This window comes from Passer montanus, unplaced genomic scaffold (assembly GCF_014805655.1).
Source record: "Passer montanus isolate IOZ18808 unplaced genomic scaffold, ASM1480565v1 scaffold7, whole genome shotgun sequence".
Taxonomy (NCBI): Eukaryota; Metazoa; Chordata; class Aves; order Passeriformes; family Passeridae; genus Passer; species Passer montanus.
Window position 1 is genome coordinate 3650514 of NW_024372147.1, and position 24499 is coordinate 3675012.

A 24499-nucleotide genomic window follows, 5' to 3' on the forward strand; every position below is an offset into this window, starting at 1 on the left:
AGTGTAGGGAAATAAATAATAATTTTTAAAATATCCCTTAGATTCAGTTGGAATCTGAGTCTTGAATCTGACCTCAGCAAGAAAGAGATCTTGACTTCTATCAAGAAAGACACTAGTTCTTCACAAAGCACTGAAAAGCTGTCTCCTCTGGTTTATTGATTTGAATACATCTTTTGCATTTCCAGTTTAAGATGGTGTTTTAACAGTCTACATTTCTAAATTACTGGTCGTGAGACATTTGTGAGCACATACCCACAAGGTATAACTCCAAGACTATTCGTGCCAGAGAGAATTTATCTGTTCAAACTTGGTGTCATCATGTGGCTTCTGGGTCTTTCAGGAACGTGAAGAAATGTATGTTGGAAAACGGAAGTTAGGTTTAACACCTTAGGGTGTCCGCATAGCATTAGGACTCACATTTGGGTGCTGCAGGGCTGTGAGACAAGTTTTTATACCCTACGTTGCTGTCTGTAGTTACCTGTGCCGTTCGCAACACGCTGGGCCCGAGGGCAGCCCCGTGTCCCTACACTCCGGGGGGCAGCGGGGCCGCTGCAGGCCCGGGACCGCCCTGCTGCGCCGGGGGTGCCGGCGGCCCTGCCCGCGCCCTGCCCTGGCCAGGAGCCGTCACCTGCGTTCCGCCTCCCGGCCCTGCCCGGCCCCGCGGGGCGCCGGGGCGGAGCAGGACCCGGCCCGCCCCGCTGAGCCGCAGGTAGGGCAGCCGCCCACCCGATCCCGTCGCGTTCGGTCCGCGGTCGGAGTCTCCGCGCCCCCGGCGCTGGCCGATGGATCGCGAGGCGGCGGGGGACGAGCTGTCCCGCTTGCGCGCCCTCTTCCTGGCGTGCGACGCCAGCGGCTCGGGCCGCATCGAGCGGGAGGACTTCGCTGCTCTCTGCGCCGAGCTGCGGGTGCAGCCGGCCGAGGCCGAGGCCATCTTCCAGCGCCTCGACAGCGACCGCGACGGGGCCATCACCTTCCCGGAGTTCGCCCGCGGCTTCCGCGGCGCCACGCGGCCGCAGCCCGCTGGCAGCGAGCCGGGGGGCGAGGACATGGAGGAGGAAGAGGCGTCAGCGGTTTGGGTCGCCGCGGGGCTGGAACAGCCCTGGAAGGACTTCGAGGTGCGGCTCGGGGACGAGGCGAGGTACATCCCCAGGTAAGGTCCGGAGCCTCCCGCTCCCTCCCACCCCAGCCCCGTGGTGTGAGCGGGCCCGCGGCTGGCGGGCTGAGCTGTGGGCGCCCGGCCCCGCCGCTGCCGAGCCGGGCCGGCCGTCCTGCGGGGCGGGAGCGCCCTCCTGGCGGGGCCGCTGATGCAATCCCAGCTGGGGAGCGGCCGCGTAGCTGACCCCTCGCCCCCGTGCCTGCGGGTGAAGAGAGCCCTGCGAACACCTGCTTCCCGGCTGGGGTGGTTTCCAGCGCCGTTCTTTCAGCTCCTACCTTCCTCTCTGCTCTGTTATGCCAGCGACCCACGTGGGAAAGTCTGGCTGGCAGAACGCAGAGATGTAAAGTTCTGCCGGCTCCGCAAGAGCTTTCTCCTCGTGTTGTTCCCCGACCAGCCCCCAGCGTTTTTCTTCCAGCCTAATCAGGCTTTTCCTGGTAAAGGCTGATCGGCAACGTCGTTGCCTCCACCTTAACGGTGTTGGTAATTACGGCCCTCAATGTGATGAGCTCACTGAAGTTTGTGAGAGTCTTTGTTCCCGGTCTCAGTGAAATGAAGACAACTGATGGTAGCTTTGTTGGAGAGTAAACCCGTTTACCACGGGTCTGGTTCCAGTGTACAGTGATGCGTTTTGGTGATTCAGGAATCTGCCTGAAAGCTGAGGTGCTCAAAATTCATATGAAAATGTTTGCCATGGAAAGTACAGAGTGATTCTGCTTCATTTTAAAATTGTAATTTATGATGGAAAATAAGTAATCTGAGTTTCAGGACTTGGCAGCTAGTCAAGAGAGTTTTAAAAGTCTTGCACGTGAATATATCTCCATGTTGTTTCTACACAGGGCTCTTTAAATTCCTACCTATACCATTTTGGTTCCAGACACACTAAAAATATTTTGGATTATGAGGTGAAAAGTTTCTTCAGAAAAATTTTCAGTTACTTAACCTACTACTCCTGTGTAAATCTGGAGTAAATTTTCTTTCTGGACTAATACTCTTTAGTCTTATTGGACTGCCCCATTTCAGACAGATCAGTATTTTTGTACCGGTTTTAATTTGTTCATGGTGCTTTCCTTGTTAGACACTTGCTTTCTAAAGAACAAAAGACTGTTTGAAAGCTTTCGGACACAGTTAATAACCTGCAGTCAGAAACTCAGTAGGAGCTGAAAAAAAATCTCACTCATGAACAGTGGTAACTTGTGAAAGCATCTGTCTCCTCTTGGTAATAGTTCCATTTCAGTATCTTGGTTACTGTCAGCAGTTTCACTGTAGTCTGACTGTGTAAAAGGATAATAGGAAGGGGAACAGCTTTAAGTGGCTCCACTATGCAGACACATCTGGTACTTTTGCTAAATTCATCATGACATAATGTAATTGTGTTATGGTTCTTTTACATAAAAACTGAAAGCAGCTAAGTTTTGATGGTTAAATACTATCATGTAGGCAGTAATTTGGTGAAAATGTTTCTTATTCAGGTTCAGATTTGAACATCCTTCACAGCTGGCTGTATTTATTAAATGTGTGTCAGTGTCAACTGAAAAACGGTGTGCCCTTTGTTTTTTTTCTCTCTCATCCTGAAATGCTAGAACCAGGTCTGTTCTACAGCTCAACTTTTTTCCCATTGGTAGTCCATGTCTTTATTTTTGTTGAAATGTATGTATAAGGGTTTTTTCCATTGTGAGTAGTCCCACTAAAATCATTAGGACCACTTACATAAGTAATGAATAAATTGCAATTCTTTGAGGAGTCTTAAGCAGAAGAATATAACAAAGTCAAGTGAAGTACAAGCTGGACTTCAAAAAATATATTTATGTTTTTGTTTAAATTATTTAGTTTGTTTTAGTTGTTTGTCACTTCAAGTTTTTATTCAGGAAAAGGCAGTACTTTGAAAACTAGCATGGTTTGGAACACACCTGCATCTTCAGTGCTGTAAAAGAGTTGGCGTCCTTATGCTGGGATCTGTTGCTCTTGATATATTTGTTGTGACATTGACATTTGTGAGAAAAGTAATTACAAAGGAGAAGTTCTTCAAAGCCAGATGAGTGCAGTTGGGAGTCCATATTTTTTAATCTTTTTTAATTCTCTGTTTTTTATCTTGATCATTTTGGGGTTCAGTTCCTCAAAAAGCTCTGCCTTGTGTCCACAGACTAGCAAGACACTGGGACATGTGCTTTGATGCTATTGGGGTTTATACAGAGAAAAACAAGACATGGCAAATGGAAGTAGTGAGATAAGGGTTGAAGTCAGGAGAAAATGCCACAGTAAACACCTGTGGCCTCTGTCACTCCTCAGCTTGAGTGAATACCCATGGAAATCAAAGGGAAAATTTCCACGATACACATAGTTCTGTCTCCGTTTCAGAAACTGAAAGTTCAGTTTCTGTGACTGAACTTTTAAACAGAATAAATACCCTCCATAACAAGGTGTGAAACCTAGTAACAGCTCTATGCCTTGCCCCAGTCCTCAATGGAGTAGCAGGCATTTAATGCAACATTATTTACTGCCAGATACTAAAGTAAGCATATATTACAATAAACATATTTTGAATTTAATGACTTTTTTGCAAAAGGTAATTTTGTTATGAGATGGATCATATCTCTGCTGTTTGGTGTATCAGTTGCACAGTCTAAGATTATACTTCAAAAGATTCAAGTTTGTGCTGCAGGTGTGGTTTTATTGTTTGCAGTTAAACTGGCGGAGTCACATTAAAGAGTCTCTTTACAGCCTTGCTCCTTTCCTCCTCACTTGAACAGATTTTTTGACTAAATTAAGTTAGATTTCTTGGTTAGGTGGTTACTGTGAGTCAAAGTATTGTTTGCCTTAGCCTTTACTTGTGCTTGTTGGACAATTTGCCTCTAGGAAAAAAGATGATGGAAAGTCTTTTCAGGCTGAAAACCTAACATGTGAAGTCAGACTTTAGTGGATTTGTACAGGGGGTTGTTTGTTGTTTTGTTTTTTTTTTCTTGTTGATGTTTTGATTTGTTTGGTTTTAATTTCATATAAAATGCAGCTACCCTTCTACATTGTTACATTTAATCAGGAATAGTGAGTAATTAAACATAGAATCATGCAGTGCCTTTAATTTATTTGTATTTATAGTGAATTGCCAGCTGGAGGTCTGTCTTGTTGAGAAGTCAGCCATGTTCATTAGTTTATTCTTCTAGGAAGTATTTGCAATGGTACAGGAGTGGACAAAAAAGAAGCTTAGACCTTTTTGGTGCTCCAGACAGTGAGTGCTTCAGTGCCCTGCCAAACTGGAAGTGTTTAACCATTAATGGTGTTACTGGATGTTGCATTCTTTCTTGTGGCCAATCTCAATTTGAATTTCAGTGGCAAGACTGAAAGGTTCCCTCCATGCTCCTACTAGACATAGACAGATGTTTACCTTTAAGTGTGTGTCTCCCTAATGGCAATCCTTTTCCATTCCTCAGCTTGTGCAATGAATAATCTAACATCCTCTGACACTACAAGAAAAATCCTGTACTTACGAATGCTATGACATTTTCCTCTCCATAAATTACAGGCAAAAAAATTCCTGGAAAACAGATTTTTAAATTTCCATGTCAAAGACTTCAGTCAGGAAGAGCAGAGGCTTGGGACTGTCAAAAAGACTAAGCCCTATCCGGCAACTTTCGTGCAATATCTGGCAAATTGGATAATCTTACTGGAAAATGAACTAAATTAATTAGAGCATGAATGGGTGGATTAATCTGAAGCAGAAAGTTTGTATCCCTGTTTAGAGTTAAATCTGCTCTCACTGAGAGGCCTCATACTCCATTGCTTTGCTGTTTAGTCTTTGTTTTATTTGTGTGCCTTGTACTTTCAGCCAAGCTGACTATTCATCAGACTCAGATTTCATTGCTGCCTGATTGTGAGATTTTATGCCTCATACAATTCCAAAGTCTCTTAATGTGATTATGATAATAGTGTGCCCCCAGTCATGTCATCTGGAGCTGTATAGAAAATGTGGATCTGGGGGATGTGATAAAATGAGAAAAGCATGCTGTTCTTAACATGAGCTACTTAAACTGTGAAAACAGGCGAGGCTCATGGGATATACAGCTGTACTGTAGCAAAGAGGAGAAGCTCTACTGGGTAAAAAACCCATCCAAAACCTGTCTTGCTCTTGCTGTCAAAAATTAGGATGGATTTTTGCCAAAGTCAGTATAGAGCACAGTATTAACTTGTGTCAGCAATTTGTGTTTACTTCCATGAGATGATGAACTGTGATGTCAGAACTGGAGAAGTTGGAAGTTCCTTGGAATTTGAAGCATGTTACCTGGAGAGGGGATAAAGGCAAATCCTTGGGAAAACCAAATGCTGTGTCTTTTTTTTTTCACCACAGTGCTGGAGAAGGGATCTCTTCTGTGGGAATGTTGTCTTATTAGTTGAAAAATTCCATCATCTTTCTCTGAACTGCGTTCAGAATGTACAGTGGCCATTTGCTTAATAATCCACAATCAGAAAACCAGAAATAATACTATGAATTGATAAGGATTAATGTAGCTGTGTGGATTAAAGGAAAGGATAACACAATATAATCTACATAACTGGTATGCTCAAAATCAGTGTTGTGGGGTTTTTTGGCATGGGCCCTCCCTCTACCTCCCTTCTGCTTCTCTTCTATTCAACCATGGTATTTTAAATCTATCATATTAGAAATTGCATTATAATCAGAGCAGATTTATTTTCTTTATGCAGTTCTCACAGGAACTCTCTGAAACCATGTGAATACTGTAACTTTGCTTAAGTTAACTCATGTGAAGCAGTACAAATATTGAGTAATTACTCTTATTAAGTTCTAATTTTACAGATGGTTTATGCTATAAAACCTTTGAAATGAGGTAAGGTAAAGCCAAAGTAGTCGTTGGCCACAACGCTATACCTTTTGTGGATTACTAGTGTTTGGTGTCTGCACTTTGCAGAAGCAACAGAAATAAATGCATGCATGATGAGTAGTATAACCATAGTGCCAGATGAACAAAGTGACAAGCTTTTATGCCATATATTAAAAAAATGCTCTTCTACGCGTTAGTATTTGTGAATACCTTTAGGTTCCACACTAACACAACTGTGTTAGTGTGGAACTTATAGGTGTGCAGCTCATACACTGAAAATTAATTTAGGATTTCAAGGAAAACCAATTCTAAAGAGCATCAGTGAACTTGCTGATGCTCTTTTCCTTCATCTAGGTCATTGATAAACAAGTTGAACAAGACTGGTTCCAGTATTGATCCCAGAAAATGCCACTGACTACAGGCCTCCAGGTGGATTCTGGAAATGTCCTTAATAGTTTTTTAAATGCAAGCCATTAATTGAATAATATACCTTTGAGGAGTTCTTTAATGTTGCATTATTTATACAGAGTTTGCAACATCTGATGATCAGATAAATCTGTTCATTATTGCTACTGTTGGTGAACTTCAACACTACTCTCTTTAGAATACATTTTGAAAAAGAAATTATGTGCATACATTGGAAGATATTTAACTTACTAAATACAGGTAAATACAGGATTAGTTTTGTAAAGGAAATCCTTTGCAAGACAAAACCACAGAAATTTATCAGGCATCAGTAAATATCTCTCTGTGCTGGTTTTATGTTTCTCTATCTCAAAATGAATGTCAACACTTCAGCTGGAAACACGTTTTACAGTGTCCTGAAGTTGTTAAATTGTTTAAAAGGGAATTTGAGCTATACTAAGAGTTGTAGTACTGTTTTAATAAACTAAGTTAGACTTCCAGTGGAGAAATCACATACAAGGAGCAGAGTGCTGCAGCATTGATAATCAAAGCTGTGGAATTGCTTCAAGTGAGAAAAAATTAAGAGAATATACACTTGTTGAATTGCACAGTTGTTGATATTGTGTATGGTGAATGTATTAAGTACCACTACCTCCACTGAAGATAGGAAAATTCTACCTGTCTAACAAGGAGGATTGTTTAATCAGAGTTCAAGCTTTCATTAGGAACAAAAAGAGGGGGCATGTATTTGTGATGTTAGATGTGGTATTTGACTTGAACTTGCAAAAAATTGCTTCTGGTTGTATTTCTGCTTCTGATAATGTGTATTTCCTCATTACTGGCCTGTTTTCTCCACCTCTCTAGAGTTCATCTTCTCTGTTCCTTTTTACCTTTTGGTTTTTAAGTTGTTGGGTACGTGCTCATGTTCTAGCATATAGTCTGTGTCAATCACATTCAGTTTTCCTTAGAACAGCTAAATTCTGTTACAGAGTATTTCCTGCTATGTTGTCTGATGTAATCCAGGAGTTGGAACCTAGCATGTAAGACAAAGGTTTGCATGACATACCAGTAGCATGAACAGAAATCAGTGCTATTTATGTAGTAGACTTTGTAATAGTGGTTTGGCTCTTACACTGGGTTTTTTGTTTAATCTTGTAAAACTTCTTTCCTCTGACAATTAGAACAGTATGCAATCTATGTAAATTTGTCCAGATTAAAATAGAAATCTGAATATACTATTCCTGCATTGAGGCAACATTTCACTATGACTTTCAGGAGAGCTTTTAACAACTAAAATACCTACAGAAATGTTCGCTTTCTTCTTTATAAGATATATTTGACATTTTTTACATGAGAGTCATATACAGAATTAACTTCCTATAATAACAAATTTATTTATATATAGACCAGAATAATTTGTGTGAAACTGAGGAGCTGTATTCTTATTTTGCCTACAGTCCACCTCCCTCTATATCCTTCCCCTGTTAACTTAGGTAGTTATCATTCATGCCTGTTTTAAGTTCTTATGCAACCTCCTGAAATCTTAGGTTTCTTCATGGATTATGATTAACATTAGAGCAATCAAGAGACTTGATATACATTGTGGGTTGCACCAGTTGCATTCTCTTCACTATGCTATGAACAGAAGTAAAAAAATTACTTCATTAGGCAGTTTGGGTTGCCTTTTTTTTTTTCCCCAGTACCTATATTAAAGCAGAGAAGTGGAAATGGTAAACGTAATTTAAAGAATTTAGTCATACTGTACTGAGTGTTGAAAGCTTGTATCTAGTTTGCTAAATTTTAAAAATAGGCAAAGAGGGGAATATCTTAATTTGTAGTAAGTTTTTCAAACCTATAATAGAACATTGTTCCAAGTAAGTGCATTAAAATGTGCATGTCTCTCTTTTTCAGACAGGAGCAGGTCAGTGTTCTGTATCAGAACATACACATAGCAGAACCAAGATTAATCCAGCCATATGAGCATGTCATTAAGAACTTCATCCAAGAGATCAAACTTCAAAGCACAGAGATGGAAACTCTTGCCATAGCGGTAAAAAGGTATAGTGAATTGTGTTTCTAGTTCAGTTATGCAGTTTTTTAAATTTCTCTTCTCATGCTTTTTTTGATTAAACTACTGAGAGTTAATGCCAAAATATGTCATGCAAAGTATTTCCATAAACTGAGTTCTGAAGTTAGTGTGCATACCCTTGTGCATAAACACATATAGCAGCCTGCAAATGAATGCCTATTCATACTTCCAATAAATTCTGGACCAAATTTTTGCAGACTCTTGTTAGTTAAATGTCTTAAAACATTTTGACTCTTCTTGTCTGCAACTTTGAGTTTTATCATACATGTCCACTATCATTTTAGAAATCATATTTTTGTTTCATGAGCTTCAAGAACTGTATTTACCTGTTTTAACTGCTTGGCACTGTCAGTCTCACATCATAACTGCCAAAACCAAACAGATCAGCTCAGAACAGAGATCTTGTATGTGTGGGTGATGCAAGTTGCTTTTGAAGTCTCTTCGTAGGATAACAAGGGGTACCTTTCATCTTTGTAAATTAATTTTAAAAATGCAGATGTATTTAATGTTAATCATCAGCTTGCAGCTATTATTTAAAATCCAATTTGCCAGTATCTTCAAATGATTTGGGATTTAGGTTCTTAGCCACACCAGTTTCACGGTCTGGGCAATGTTAAACTGTTTTACCTGTCTTTCTGTCTAATTTTCAGTTTCAGTTGAGGTAGGCAGATGTGTTTCACACAGTGTTTCTTTCAAGCTGGAGGGCAATTCCTAAGAGAATATTTTCTTCTAAATTTTAGAGCTCAGGACAAAGCAGCAGTTCAACTCAGTGAGTTAGAGGAAGAGATGGAACTACGGATACAGGCTGCAGAGCATAAAGTTAAAAAGGAAGTGAGTATTTTATATTTACAGTATTTCATAATTACTGAACTCGTAGTGATCTTAAGCAGGATTGATGGCCACTTGTGGTTTTGAACCTGATGGACTGACTCAAAGCTGCTATAGGCAGAGCCTGGATGAAAAAATTCTATACATTAAAAAAAAAAAAAAAAAAGAAGAATGATCTTAATGCTTTCCCAAAGAGGAATATCTGCTTAGGTGTAATGAACCAAGAAAAAGAAGTCTTTCCCTTTTGTGGAAACATACTGGCCAATAAGAGTTTCTTTCTGAGACCAATATTGGAAACAGACTGCAGAAAATTATATTTCAGCACTAAAGAATGCAATCTAGCTCTCCTAGTACAATAATTTATGTATAATTTAATGCTTTGATTATTTGGTCCTGCTTTGTGTATCTGCCCGGAGTAATGCTCTTTCTTTCCTCCTTTCTCCTGCAACCACATTTTAGAGACTTAAGAGAGGATAACTGTGTTAGCAATGTGTGAGGGCCTGGGCCCCTCAAACTTAATGGGAAACTCTACTTTGATCTGCTCAGTTTTAGCTGTTGTTTCAACCCACTTGCAGTTTATATGACAAGAAGTACAAATCCTCTTCTCTTACCCAGGACAGGTATGTTAGAGTCACTTGTGGCTGCTTAATTCAAAGGAGTAAGACCAGCTCCCTGGTTCATTTTGAATCGTTACTACATTAATTTAAGATAAGCCAAACTTTATATGGGCATAACAGTTTGTGAAAGTGTTCTACTGAAGGCATAAGAATGCATTAATTAAAACATATACTATGGGCATAATTATTGCTTGGTCAGACACGTGGTATACTGAACATCTATATATATTTGCTATGGGTTCTTTCACCAGAGTACTTGCAGAACCAGAAGTAACAAAGTACTGTCTGTCAACTTGCTGATTTTAAGTAGCTCACACTAATTGATATGTGAAGGTAAATGGTATTCTGATAGATTTACAACAGCTTGTTTTCCTATAGAGGAGAAAATAGTCCTACCACACCATAAAAGCCTATTGTTGTGTTCCTAGAAATGAAATATAATGGCATAAAAGTCTTAAAGATATCACACCTGCAAAAAAAAAAAAACAAAAACGAGTGTGGTTTATTATGTTTAACTAGTGGTAATGCAGCTCTTAGTAGAGATAAAGTTTCACTTCCAAAGAAGCTAAGTTGTTAATGTTGAGAAAACAAATACATTTTCTCTGGAAAATTACTGTTCTCAAAAAGTGATAAATCACTGAAAAAAAGCACTGAATACCCTTTTTCAGTGCTTTGAAAAGATGACTGGGTTGTGTATGTTTGCTTACTCTGAGAACATCTACAGTTATATACTAGCATTATGCAGAAGTCGATCTTCTATGCATTATCTACATTTAGTCTGTATTCTCAATCACTTCTTGCATCTAGCCAGAGGTGTGAAAGATGGTCTTTAACTTGGTTAACTTTTTTCTCACAAGGTTTTTTTCATTTTCACTCTCCAGTGTTCCTTGTAGCTCCTAGCTCCACATACCGCACCTACTAGAACACCCTGAGAGTAAATGCTAAGTTATTTACTTTGTGGGAATGTACTAAGCCATTAATCTTAATGTCTGTAATCAAGGCTATTGTTTGTCAGAGTGATCTCACTCATGCCACCGGGACACCTGCTTCTGCATGAGCCTATCCTGTATTTTGTTTCTTCAAGGGAAGCAAATAGTTACCCAACAATACTTATGAGTCTATGTAGTTGGCCACAGTAGGGGAATCCAACTTAAATTGATTACTTGGATTATTGTTTTAACACATGAATGCCAGCATCATCTATGGGAAATTCTAATTCTGAATTCTAAGCAAAATCTATGCCTACCTCTTCCATGTGAAAATTCAACCTCTGTCATTGGCTCCACTTCTTGCTGCTGCATTCTGACTTCTTGTGTTGTGAAACTGGAGTACTTGGGGAGTGACTGGAGTGAGTGAAACACACCAGTCAGTAGCACACCACACATTGATGCACAAATTGGTTTGATACTCAGACTGAGTACTATATACAGGTATTGGTATTTAGACAGAGCACTTGGTGCTGGTTTCAAACACACTGAGAAAATTAAACCCACTCCTGTTGTCACCTTTTACCCACTCTGCTCCTTCTAGTAATAGAAGAAACTGGGAGAAATAATAAACTAGAATTACAGTTTACTGGAAGGCTGCAATAATCACAACAATATTGATAATGTAGGGTATACAAGGGAAAGAGAGTATTTTACCCACAAAAGGGCATTCATCACTGAACATCCCCATGGGCAGTACTTGGTGCAATCTCTAAACACAGATGCACACCCTGCCATGTGCCCTTGTAAAAGATGGCACTGCTTCCATTTCCATCTGCTGAGACCATCCTGGTGATGTGGGTGGTATTGAATAGACAGCAGTGAAACCACCCCCTTGTCTCTGTTCCTGGGATGGTACCATTTATCTAAAACTAGAACTGCTGTTGTCTGCTTGCCTTTTACTGACATGGGCCTGTAATGTTCTAACAGTTGCAAGCAAAAAAATTAAAAACAGAAGTAAAGAAGTAAGTGACATTGAGAACATTAAGCACAGGAACCATGAGTGAAAAACACTGAATGGACCCAAATATTTGCTTTTATGCCACCATTTTATTTCTATGAGTGTTTTAGAAGTGGACTGCAATTACAGAATCAGAACCTATGGATCTTAAGGAACGGACAAAATGAAAAACACATTTGTCTAAGCAAAAAGTATGTGCTTTCCAAACTGATGAATGAATTTTTTGATAAACATTTGAAAACTGTCTCAACTTTTAATGAGATTGAAAATATTGCAGGAGAAGCAGAAAGCTGAAGAAGCACTAAATGAACTGAAGCGCCAGTATGACACTGAAGTTGGGGATCTTCAGGTGACAATAAAAAAACTTAAAAAGGTTAGTGAGTTGAAGTCTGTTGAGTTTTTTAAAGTGTTTTAAGAGATTTTGACCCTATGAAATGTCTCCCTCAAGATGGATAATCACAATTGTAGGTTTCTAATTTAAATTGTATTAGTAAATGACAACTGAAGATAATTTTTAGGTTGTGTTGTCATTTTGTGCTTTTGTATTCATGCTGTGTAATTTTTTGAAATACTTAGGAAAGAGAGCAGCAACTATTACCTAAATTCTTTAGCTTAACAATTTTCTAGGTCCATCAAGTTATAACATTGCAGTTACCTAATCTTATATTTGGTCCATTACAAATAGTCCAGTATATTTCCACTAAGTATTTGTAATTTATAAATAAAGATGGAATTGGCAACCTAGACATAGTAATTTACATATAGTGCCTTTTAGTATCCGACTTTATGTATAGTGCCTTTTAGAACTCAACTGCAATCTGATCTTGTAATTTGATACTTAGTAATAACATAAAATGAAATCTCAGGTAGGAATTGGCAGTTTTGGCATATTTTGTAATTTGGGTTTAATTTTGACCTTGGTTTTTCCTGTAAGTTTTACCAGAATTATAGCAAGCAAAATGGATATGTTTTTTGGGTTTTGTACTTAATTTCACTTAGAAGAACATTTGTAGAAATGAAATTTCTTAGAAGAAACATGAGAGCTTCTTGTCCAAGAAACTACATAGCTGAGATAGTAATAATTTTTTATAATTTTTTTAAGTTGTTCTCTCTGTTTCAGTCTTAACAACTGTCTTCTGTGTCACTAGTTATGAATATTTTATACCTAAAGAGTGCAAAACGCATATCAATTTTCTAGAAAGCCAGTGATTTTTGAAATAATGCCGTCTGCTAGTACATTTGGAACAACTTTTAAGTTTTAAAAACTTCAGTAACTATAAAACCTCCTAAGGATTATTTATTGTGATTTCCATAAGGCTTTTTTAAAAATCAGAACAATTAAATACATTAATTGTGCATTTTTTTTAATACTGCAAGCTGGAGGAGCAATCCAAGTATGTCAATCACCGGGAAGATGTAGTTGAACTGAAGAAAAGAATACATGATATGTTGCTGGTAAGAGAATATTATTATTATTATTATTAGTAGTAGTAGTAGTAGTACTACTACTACTATTAATTTAGCCTCAGTTTTAGTCCCTGCAATACAGATGGTTATACTTGTGGAGATTTGGGTTGTGATTTTTGTTGGTTTCTTTTTTTTTTTACATGTATTAATGGTAAGCTAGAAATTAAACCTTAGAAATCATGGGTAAGTGTATGTGGATCTTTTAAGTAGAAAAAGAACCTGTTTAAATATATGCACATTCTACATAGGACATTTAGAATTGGCTTGAGATGATGTGGTACCATTTTTTTGTAATTGAATAGAAAAAGAATAGTTAAGAGGTTCTTGCATATTAATTTACTGACTTCTCTGTTGATTTATCCTTCTTTCATTTTCTTTCCCTCCCTCTGCCAAATTTTATAGTGTTTAATTTTTATTTAACCTTGATGGTTTTTATTCTATTATTATAATAATTTATCAACATTTTGTGGAGGTGACTGTGACAGCTAACATCTAATATCTTCCTTTTTTGAAGGAAAATCAGAGACTTAAGAAAGATCTCTTAGAAGCACAGACAAATATAGCTTTTCTACAGAGTGAATTAGATACCTTGAAAAGCGAGTATGCAGATCAGTCTTTGAACACTGAGAGGTAAGTTCTACATGATAATATTTTCACAAGGGAAAAAACAACATCTATTTTCTGATGTAATTATTATTCATGCAGTTGGCAACTGTTATTTTCTAAATTTGCCTTAAAGGGTAGTACATGTTTGATACCATGTCATCAATGCTGTTCACTTTTCTTGTTAGGTTTCTGAAGGAGCAAATTCTGGCTATGATGAAAACTCTCACAATCTTGTAACATTATCCATTGATATTAGTGGGACTTAGGAATGAAACAGCAGTGCAACATCAGGAATTTTTTTTCTTCATGGCTTGTTTTATCCATTGATATTAGTGGGACTTAATTAGGAATGAAACAGCACTGCAACATCAGGAATTTTTTTTCTTCATGGCTTGTACTCACATGAGGATCTGTATGAATTTTAGGGGAGAATAATTTTGGAAGCCTTCCACATCTATATTAACCATTTGTTTTTCTAAAGTGAATGAAAGCTACTACTAGTTACTCTTTTAAAGGAGCATAAAGGGCAGTTTCATTGTGTGATTATCATCAGATAATACAAATTATATTTGAAAGGAAAAGGAGACAGTGCCTATGGTTATTTTGTATGATTTTCATTTTCCATTCACAGTCTTTGTTGAGTTGTAATGGCAGAGATTAATGAAGTCACCAAATGATCTTACTTTGCATAAAACTGCTCTGAGCATATTTCAGCATAAATGTAAACTCTGCCAAAGGCAATACGGTGAAAATGTGAGAATATCCTGTTAAGTATATGTTTATTTAAGTTTGGTGTTTATTTTTTGGCTTTTTTTTCCAGGGATCTAGAAATTATCCGAGAGTATACTGAAGACAGAGATAATCTGGAAAGACAAATTGAAATACTTCAGTAAGTTTTTAGAAATTCAGTTTTTCATTATTAACCTTAGTTCCACCATATTTGGGATAACTGTTTTTGTATGCAAAAGATTGGGTTGAAATTTGGGAAGTAGTTCCAAGTGAAAATACTGGAATGACCTAAATTATTGTAAAAGGTTTATTCTCAACTGTCATAAATGTTACTGTGGTATTAACTCTACTGTGGTACTCACCCACTAACACTTCAGTTGGTTTCTTTCCATTTCTTTTCTTAGTCCATTAGCTTTCATTTCTTTCTAATAAGCTGAATGTGATTTGAGTCTATCCATGCTATCATAAAAATTATTGCCTCGCTTCTTTTTCTATTGGCTTTGCTTCTCCAGTAACTCCCTGTCTTGTTGTCTGGAAAGTACTAAGAGTGTGCAGTATTATATTATAGGTGCACAAGAAGGGTCACAATGAATACATTTTTTTATATCTTTATTTATCCTTATCCTAAACAAATTCTTTATTTTAAGCAGATTAATTATATTTGTCTTCAGAATCACCTCAGCAATATTTAAAGGGTAGTAATTTTGTACAAAAATGGCTGGACTAGTTGTTTCATTGCATGTGTTGTGGTTTTTTTTTGGTCACCATTCCTACAGTACCTTTTTTCCACTCAGCTGACCAGAGACCATACTGTACAAGTGAAAATGGACTTCCTGGGCTGCCACTGAAGCCTGAAATTCACAGTGATTGTTTCTGATAATTTGTTTGAATACCTGTCAATGTGTTGCTAGTTTCATGTTACTCTTTAGTGTTTAGCTAAAGGAAAAAGGGGTTTTTTAGAAGTATTTTGAATTTTTTTTTCTTTTTGAGGAGTTACATAGTTTTTTATGTTTTCTTGAGTTCTGCAAATTAAACTGTGTTTCCTTGTTAGATCTGCTAATAGAAAATTACATGATAGCAACGATGGTTTAAGAAGTGCACTTGAAAACAGTTTCAGCAAGTACAACAGATCATTGGTATGTATTGATGCTTTTGTTACATTGTCATAGAAGGTGTAAAGAGTCAACGCAGTGCATTTAAACTGGTACCTCAGTGGGTACTGAGAAAATGGAGGTATTTTCAATGAATACTCCTGTGTAGTTTTGTTAGATTTTACTTACATTTTCTTAAATAATGGAAGTTTTGTTAGAGCATAGCTGCTTTCCAGGTGCTTTGAAAGATGACTGTTTTTTTAATAATCTGTGATATTTAATGAGGTGAATAAATCAGCAGTTTCTCTTGCACTAAAGGGAATGTATTTGTGTTGTGTAAGGGAGTGTCCTACCATTGACAACACACTTTCTCAGAAAACTGCCCTTTTTTAATAGCAAGGTCTTAACCTAACTCAAACTTTTGTCCAGGCAAGTCACTGGGAAAATGAATAGCATGGACTACTGATAGAGACCTTAGTCAGACCCTTTGGGGCTCACAGAACTGCATTAGAGTCTCTTGTAGCAAATGTCACCTGACATCCTCCAAACTAGAGAAAGGAAGGCTTGAAAGTAAGAAAAAAGCCTCCTCTACACTGTCATTTTGCAATCCTGTGAAACTTGTTAAAACTCTAAAAACTAATGACTGGGCATCATGAGAAAAGCTGATAGCTTTTTTAGAAGGATGGGCCCATAAAGACAATACTGGACAGGAAAGAGGAAAATAGGGTTCAGGGCACTGCCTGTTTGCAGTATTCCATACCAGTGAACATGAGTGCTTTTTGTTGATATGAGCTACCAGAGATTAGCTACACATGCAGCAATGGATACCATTTCCTACTGTCATGCCTGGAAATATAAATGAGCTATTACGTAGAAGACAGAAGAAGCTGTTTCCAGTGAATAAATGTATGGAGGCACATGCTAATACTTTTGTCACATGCTATTAGTTGAGACCTTTCCTTCACTATCTCTCTCAAGAGCCAGGAGGTAGCTCTCCTGAAACTAGCTCAGCTAGTGACAGTTCCCCTTTTTTTCAGTAGTCAGCATGCCATGGTCTAAATATCACTTTTCAAGGCTTAGCATTTCAGAGTCTTGAGGTAATCAATGAAATCAACCTCTTGGAAATTCTGTTCTTTTGTGGTTGAATATGTCTAGTGTGTTCAGTATAAGGGCAGTGGTGAAACCTAAATGCTATAGGTAATAAGCCTTCTGACCCTCAATCATATATGAAGTATGAGGTTTAACTAATTGTAAGTAGCTAAATATATATATATATATATATAAAATATAAAGAAACATATATTAAATACTTCCAATCTGTAATTGTGATGATGCACACTTTTTTCCCAACAAATCTAGATATAATCCTCTGTGTTCATCAAAGTTATAATGCATTTAATATGTATCTGTTTCAGCGGTTAGCAAATACCTCACCAGGAAGTACCATTTCTAGAAGCAGTCCTAAATTTAATGGTGAACATTCTCCTTTAAACCCACGATATGACAGGTAAGCCAGGCTTGCTTTTGTTAATTTGAGAATGTCTTGTCTTAGAAGACCAAATTAGTGTTAAGTAACAGACAGTAGTTCTGTCTGATATAGAAGTAATGATCCAAGCATATGATCCAAAATATACTAAAGTTAATTGGAATATTCTCAATTACTTCAGAAAGCTCAGGATACCCCTCTTCAGTAGAAGCCATAAACTTATGAAGTGGTCAGACAGCCTCTTGTCTGGTCTTGGCCCTTTTTGATTCTAGTTTGAGTCTCAGTCTTTTTGTCTTCAAGAAACTATAAAACTCTTCTGAGGACATTTGTTAGCCTTTCTCAGTACTTGTGAAATAAAACATTTTTGGTTTTATGTTCAGCTTGTGTGCCTTTTTTCCCATATAATAATTAGTACAAATGTGGGCCTGATCTTCAAATCACCTCATCTCACACTGACATGCAAGAGTAGTGGATGCACTTGGATATTAATGAGATAAGAGTACAAAAACAGTAAGTTATCTAGATGCAATTAGATTGTCAGAGGTATTTATTTTTGTACTTAATAGGTACAGATCATTGATCAGAACTTCCTCATCATTTCAGAGACTCACTGAAGACAGTGGGTACTGGAGGCAACCCTGAGTGCTGTCAGTCATGTTATGCTTTCACACTTGTTTTTTTAAACAGATCCATCAGCAAAAATGTGTGTCCGTATTCAATTGATACATTATTTTGTATTTTTTTTCTTTCAGTGGTATTCCAAACCATAGAGAGATCTCTAATAGAGTTCTTAGTAGTTTGCCAGAAAGAAAAATATCTTGGATAGAAAATAGACAGACTTCACTTCAAACTTGTAATATCCCCATTCATTCAGTAGTGTCCTTATTCTGTTGTCTCCATGTGAGATGTGTTTGCTGGCTGTAAAGTTTTAGTTGTTGAAATCATTTTCCTGTTTCTGAGTGGATATAAACCAATTCCCTAATACTGGACCCTCTGCAAATTTTTAGAGGCATCCACTCTAAGTTGCATATTACATTCAGTAATTTTCTGAGAGAGTAAATAAAACCTCTCTGGAAGCTTAGTTCTTCTTTATGAATATTTATTAGTACATGCCACATGGTGCAATCCTTGTATTTCCACAAAAGTGAGAAATACAAGCCACTTTAGAAGAAAGTTTATGTGGTAGGAATAAAGCTTAGTCTTAACATGTTTGACTTGATAGTATCAAAAGACAAAAAGAGATGTGAATGTCCCAAAACCTGTTTGTTTTCAGTACCTTGTCTCCTGACATCAGATCAGCATTAAGAGGTATTGGTTTGTATTCTAACATGTTTTAAGCAATCTGTTCTAAAATGTATGATTTTTTTCATACATTTTCTATGCTTAAAGCAAGTTAGACCAAGCTTCATCTTGGTCTAACTTGCTTTAAGCATATATGAAATTCCCAGCATTGAATTCATAGTTCAGTGCAGTTGGGAATTGCCTACTTAAGAGCTTTATTTCAGAGAATGCCTGGAGAGCTTAACTTTGTTATAGCACGCACTCTTTCTCAGTAATTCAGTGATTTGATATAGGCTAGTAGGTGTGCATAAATACAAAGACCATGTATGCTTTGATATCTTACAGCAAAGATCACATGCATTCATGTGATTATTCATTATCCTGAAGGAGTGTCAATTGTATGGTTCTGAATGTTACTGCACAGGACAGTGATGCCACTATCACCCCCATTTGGCCAGGTGCAGGGAAGAATTCGATTCAGTAACAGCTTGATAATTTGGTGATTTTCCCCAGTGTGCTCTCCTGTGTTGTGCCATCACAGGGGAGCCCCTCTGGGAGCAAGCTGTTATTACAAGGATTGATGCTGACCTTGTGTGGTTTAGCAGGTCAGTGCATCACATCCAATCCCAACAGGGCTAAGCCAGACCCTCTCTTCTGTGCTATGACTTGGAGACCATTACTGCCTCACTTTTGTTGATGCCTGTCCCTGTCTTGCTGAAGAGGCATGATAATGATTGTAGCCACTGTAACCTTTTTTATAAGACTATTTTTTTTAGGATTCATTCTATTAACCTTCCTTTTTCTGTGGTTTTATTTGCATAAATAAAACCTTTTTTTTTTTTTTCTGTAACCCATACTGTCATTGCAGCATTTCTTAAAATATTTTTATATATTACAGTATCCAAAATGAAAAAAATACTTTTAAAGGAAGGTTTAGGGAAAAGAGAAGAATTCTATGTAAAAGTTTAGGTTTTGCATGGTTTGTCAAACTGTAAGAAAATAATTCAGTGACTTCTTCCACCATTACTGATCTCCTGAACTTGGTTACTCCATCTTCTATATTTATTGCTGTTTCTTACTGCATGCCTCTGTGAACAAATGCATTAATTTAAATGAGATACAGTATGTCAAGGTTGTTTTTTGTCTTAGAGATGGCTAAAATTCGCTAAAACATCATATGTATTTTTCTTTTTCTCATGTCTTCATAGTACATCGCTTTCTGAATGTTTGGCTAAAATTCGCTAAAACATCATATTTTTCTTTTTCTCATGTCTTCATAGTACATCGCTTTCTGAATGTTTTTTTAGATAGGCTTTCTAAAATTAACAGGTAGTCATAATTACTGAGACTTGGAAAGTCATCATCAGTAACACATATTAAATAGTTTGATCTGAGCATCCCAAGACATATGATTGAGAAAGGAATTCTTTATAAAGGCAAGATAGGGATTGACATATGTCTTAAACTTAACATTAGCATTTTTAAGAATTGGCTGTTCCAGAAAGGCTCAGATTTTGTTGGGAAAAGCAATTATTTATTATTGGGATTTATTGTGTGGAATAATTTATTTTTCCCCCTCCAATATTTTCTTATTAGGTCATCTCATTCGTCTTGCCTCGATGAAGATTATGATTCTTTAGCCCTTTGTGATCCAATGCAAAGGATAAACTGTGAAGTTGACAGCTTACCTGAGAGCTGTTTTGACAGTGGTTTGTCTACCCTGAGAGATTCAAATGAGTATGATTCAGAAGTGGAATATAGACATCAAAGGATTTTTCAAAGGTCACAATGTATGCAAGAAGGCTTTGGCGGTGATGCTTCTGATACAGATGTAAGTGCCAGATTTACTTCTTCTCTGAGAGAAGTCTTTGATTGGAGATAAAATTAGCTTCCTGTTTTTAAAATAAAATGGATCTTTGCCCACAGGCCAGTTAAAAGTAAATATTTGGGGCATGCATATTTAAATTAATTAGTGAACATTTTTTTTAGAATGTATAAGAAGTTCTCTTTTTGAATTTACGTTTTTTGTATGTTTTTGAGGTAATAACGTAATTTTTGAAGTTTGTGTGATTTTTGAAGGTTGTTAAACTGTATGCAGAAAGGAGCTCATTTTCTAGTGATAAAAAAGCAGCAAGAAATAAAATAGGTTTCTATTCACTTCATCTTACTGTGCTGTAGCAGTGGAGAAAAAAGCACATATGAGATAAAATACTGTTATTTCACACATTGGCTTACAGGCTAAAGTCTTGGAGAATTAAAAAAATATCTAAGAAGGTGTTCCTGTGTCTGTTTTATTGTCAGTAACATTGACAGAGTTTCTGAGGACTACATAGTAAAAATTATGTCGAGCACAGTATACTATAGGGTTTTTTTAAGGTAAACTCTTTGCTGTGTGTTTTGTAGACATTAATCTCTGTGGAGACTTTGCTGTGAATAATGTTGATTATGGCTATACTCTACTTAATTTAGCTTGAGTAGTAATAGCATGGAGAGTAATGTCTTTGGGGAAATTCTTAAAGTTTGCAAAATAAGCTTTGAAATAAAGTATTGTCCCAATTGTTTATTGTGACTATGTTATAAACAGAAATTTTCATATAGAAATTAGTTTGCTCTGTTAGAGTACTGAAAGAATGGATGCCAAACAATAGAAATGTTAAAAGACAAAATGTAGATTATACTAAACAGCAGAAATAAAAGAGAACAGAATTATCAAAGTATTTTGATTAGAATTGAACAGCTGTATCTGGTAATTTATCTCTGTTTAATCCAAAGTGTTAAAACATTTTAATCAGTCTTAGCTGTGCCTTTCCAGAAAAACATGCTTTTCTCACCGGAGAACTAACGCATACTTTCAGGTTCCAGAGATCAGAGATGAAGAAGCATACAGTCCTGCTAACAGCTCTGCAGTTTTAGACTGGAAGCCCTCACGACCAGTTAGTCGAAGCAGCTCAGTTGCTTCAACAAGGAAACACATATCTGCTCTCACCCCTCAGGTAACCAGGTCTTCAGGGGAAAAATGGAAAAGAATGATGCAGAGGGGTGGGGTTTTTTATGAGTTTTTACAGAGGGGTTCTTTTTATTTTCAGTCAGATGCAACTGAATGCACTCCAAAATACCCCAGTACAGAGAAGGCTTACAAGATTGTTCTTGCTGGAGATGCAGCAGTGGGAAAATCCAGTTTTCTTATGAGACTTTGCAAGAATGAATTTCAAGGCAATACCAGTGCAACTCTGGGTATAGTTGGTGTTCTTCTTAAAATACTGAAATGAATTTCATTGTTGTTTTGCAGCAAAGAGGATGAAAAGCTTGCCTTTGTGATTGCTTGCTTGGGATGTACACACACAGTTTCTCATGGAGGCTGTGAGACTTAATTGAGTACTAAAGCTTAGTAATAATAGTTTCTAGTGGAAAGTAGGATACTGGTCTAATTTAGTTCTTCTTTATGAAGCCTCTTTCTGAACAGCACAAAGCACCAGAGGAGGAATGTCAGTGTAAGGAACTTTCAGTGTGTGTATGAGCTTTTCTGCATTTTTCATTGCTTTCTTGTTTTCTCAACACTTTTCTCTTTCCTTAGTATTTCATGCTATCCTTTGACGTCTTTCCTACTATATTTTTGTTGCAATTTCTTCAAAGTGTTATTTAAGCTTTGGTTTAAATACAGCTAGAAGGATTTCTGACTGTTTTCTTCTGTATATTAGCATACTTGTCAGCTAACAAACTTAAGGATTCCAAAGAGTGAATTTTGTCTTCTAATTAAATCATACTTATATGTTTGTTTTGTTGCCTCTTGTCAGGATTTTTGTTCTAATTTATCTTTTTCTTCCTTGGTATTTGAAATCAAATTTTTTATACAACATTTTCACTTCTTTGATAAAACTGTTTAGTGAAATAAAGCAGCAAGAGATCTTGCTTGTTTTTCAGAGTGCAATTTGTATCCGTTCTTCTGTGAAAAGGCAAATACATTCGGGGGTTATTGCAGTTCAGAAGTATGTGCATGACTGACTGAAATCTCATAACCTATTTAAAAAGATGAGTTTTGGATAAACTGTTGTATATAGCCCCTACCTTTTAATTTTTTGTGGTTTCTTTAAGATTATTGATGGGTTATTTTAGACAACATATATGATTCTTTTCAGGTGTGGATTTTCAAATGAAAAGACTAATTGTTGATGGAGAACCTACAGTGTTACAGCTGTGGGACACGGCTGGGCAGGAGAGGTTAGTGATCCTCTGCACTTACTTTATTTGAATTCTTTTGTTTGTAAAAGTAATTTGCCTTTTTTGATCTAGCTGAAAAGAAAACCATTAATTGTATGGTCGATATGTAAGTATCTGTAAACAGATGCAATTTTTCTCTGCTGAGACCTCAAGACAGGTGGAATGTTTATGTGTTAACTTTGAAAATGCTTGAGGTATCAGAAGAAATAGTTGAGGTTCACCACAGGATTAATTAACTAAATCCATATGTCCCTCCTTGGCAATACTAAATGATGGAGTAGATGCATATGGTTTCTTCTGTTTTTAGTCTTTAGCTTTCTTTGTTCTTATATACCTGTATTTTTAAGCAGGCTTTTTCTCAGAGATTCCCTTCCCCTCCTCCCCATCTCCTGTTATTTCCTTGAAAGTCATGGTCCCGCTTTGCATTGTATTTAGTATATAAAAACTTCTTTCCAAAGATTTTCTAATTTTGCCAAAAATATCTGTGTATATTGCTGAATTTACATCCATGATTCTTTAAAATATTTTGTAAAGTTTCCTGAAAATCCTATGACATCTTTACTTGAGAGCCATTACTTTACTGACAGCTTTTAGGGCTTATTAAGAAGTTAATCTACTGCTATGGAAGTCAGTTTAATATGTTCATTTGTGTTGGCTGTATGTAGGTAGGGATCCAATCAATCTTCTTCTCATGTAATAAATTTCTGAAGATTATTTTAATATCCATTGTAAATACCTAGTTACTATACTTGGTTGAGTAGATTGTATAAAGTTCATGACAAAGATGGCTGTAATTGATGATGAAGTCCTCACATAATCATGATCATGAAATAATTTACTGGATTTCTATCTTTTTCAAAGGAAGTAAAGGGAGCAATCAATTTAGGGAGTTATGTGTGGGTGGATTGTAGAATCATAGAACCATTAAGGTTGGAAAAGACCTAATATCTTAGAGATATTAAACTGAACTATTATTTGATAATGTGGCCTTATGCAAAACTGTCCTTTTTTTTCTGAAAGGTTTCGAAGTATTGCTAAATCATACTTCAGAAGAGCAGATGGTGTCTTACTACTGTACGATGTAACATGTGAAAAAAGCTTTATTAATGTGAGAGAATGGGTGGATATGATTGAGGTAAGACCCTTACATATGTTAGAACTTAGAAGCTATCTTTCACTGCATTATTAGTTTTTTTATTTATAAAATTATATTGGATGTGAATTACAATTATCCAGAATGGAGGCTGTCACAGAAATGAAAGCTACATGGAAGTCCTAAATGTATCTAACTGACATACTCAGATAGGATTCAATCTGATACATCTTTTTGTGTTAAAGGATGTTGTGCAATGACACTCTTCCCATTCACTTCCTTTTAGAATGAATGTGGCAGCACATTTCAGATATCTTTTTGTCCTTGGAGTCTTTGCATTATAAACCAATATATTAGATTCTGTAAATTACCTATAGTTTAAGGGAATTTTTCAGTATTTCTTTCTACTTGTACTTCCTAGTTTTTTTTATTTGTATATGAATTTGCATTTAGTGCAAGGGGTTTTTTTCTCTTTTGCTTAATAGGAGGGAAAGTGGCAAGCAAAATACTTATCTTCTGTGAAAGCATCTTGTCCTTGTAGTCTTTGCATTATAAACTGATATATTTAGATTCTGTAAATTACCTATAGTTTAAGGGAATTTTTCAGTATTTCTTTCTACTTGTACTTCCTGGTTTTTTTTTATTTGAATATGA

At 36.8% G+C, this 24499-nt stretch overlaps 1 protein-coding gene across 1 annotated transcript in view; it reads left to right on the forward strand.

Moving 5' to 3' along the window:
• Window positions 1–225: 225 nt before the first annotated feature.
• RASEF (RAS and EF-hand domain containing) overlaps window positions 226–24499 on the forward strand; it is a 28254-nt gene continuing 3980 nt past the window's right edge. The window contains exons 1-14 of the mRNA XM_039729963.1: window positions 226–1150; window positions 8305–8451; window positions 9223–9313; window positions 12152–12247; window positions 13252–13329; window positions 13856–13971; window positions 14768–14836; window positions 15728–15812; window positions 17183–17274; window positions 20131–20365; window positions 21390–21527; window positions 21621–21768; window positions 22671–22752; window positions 23773–23887. Of these exons, the coding sequence (XP_039585897.1) occupies window positions 783–1150; window positions 8305–8451; window positions 9223–9313; window positions 12152–12247; window positions 13252–13329; window positions 13856–13971; window positions 14768–14836; window positions 15728–15812; window positions 17183–17274; window positions 20131–20365; window positions 21390–21527; window positions 21621–21768; window positions 22671–22752; window positions 23773–23887 (1860 nt within the window). The 5' untranslated portion in view covers window positions 226–782. The remainder of the gene's footprint in view (window positions 1151–8304; window positions 8452–9222; window positions 9314–12151; window positions 12248–13251; window positions 13330–13855; window positions 13972–14767; window positions 14837–15727; window positions 15813–17182; window positions 17275–20130; window positions 20366–21389; window positions 21528–21620; window positions 21769–22670; window positions 22753–23772; window positions 23888–24499) is intronic.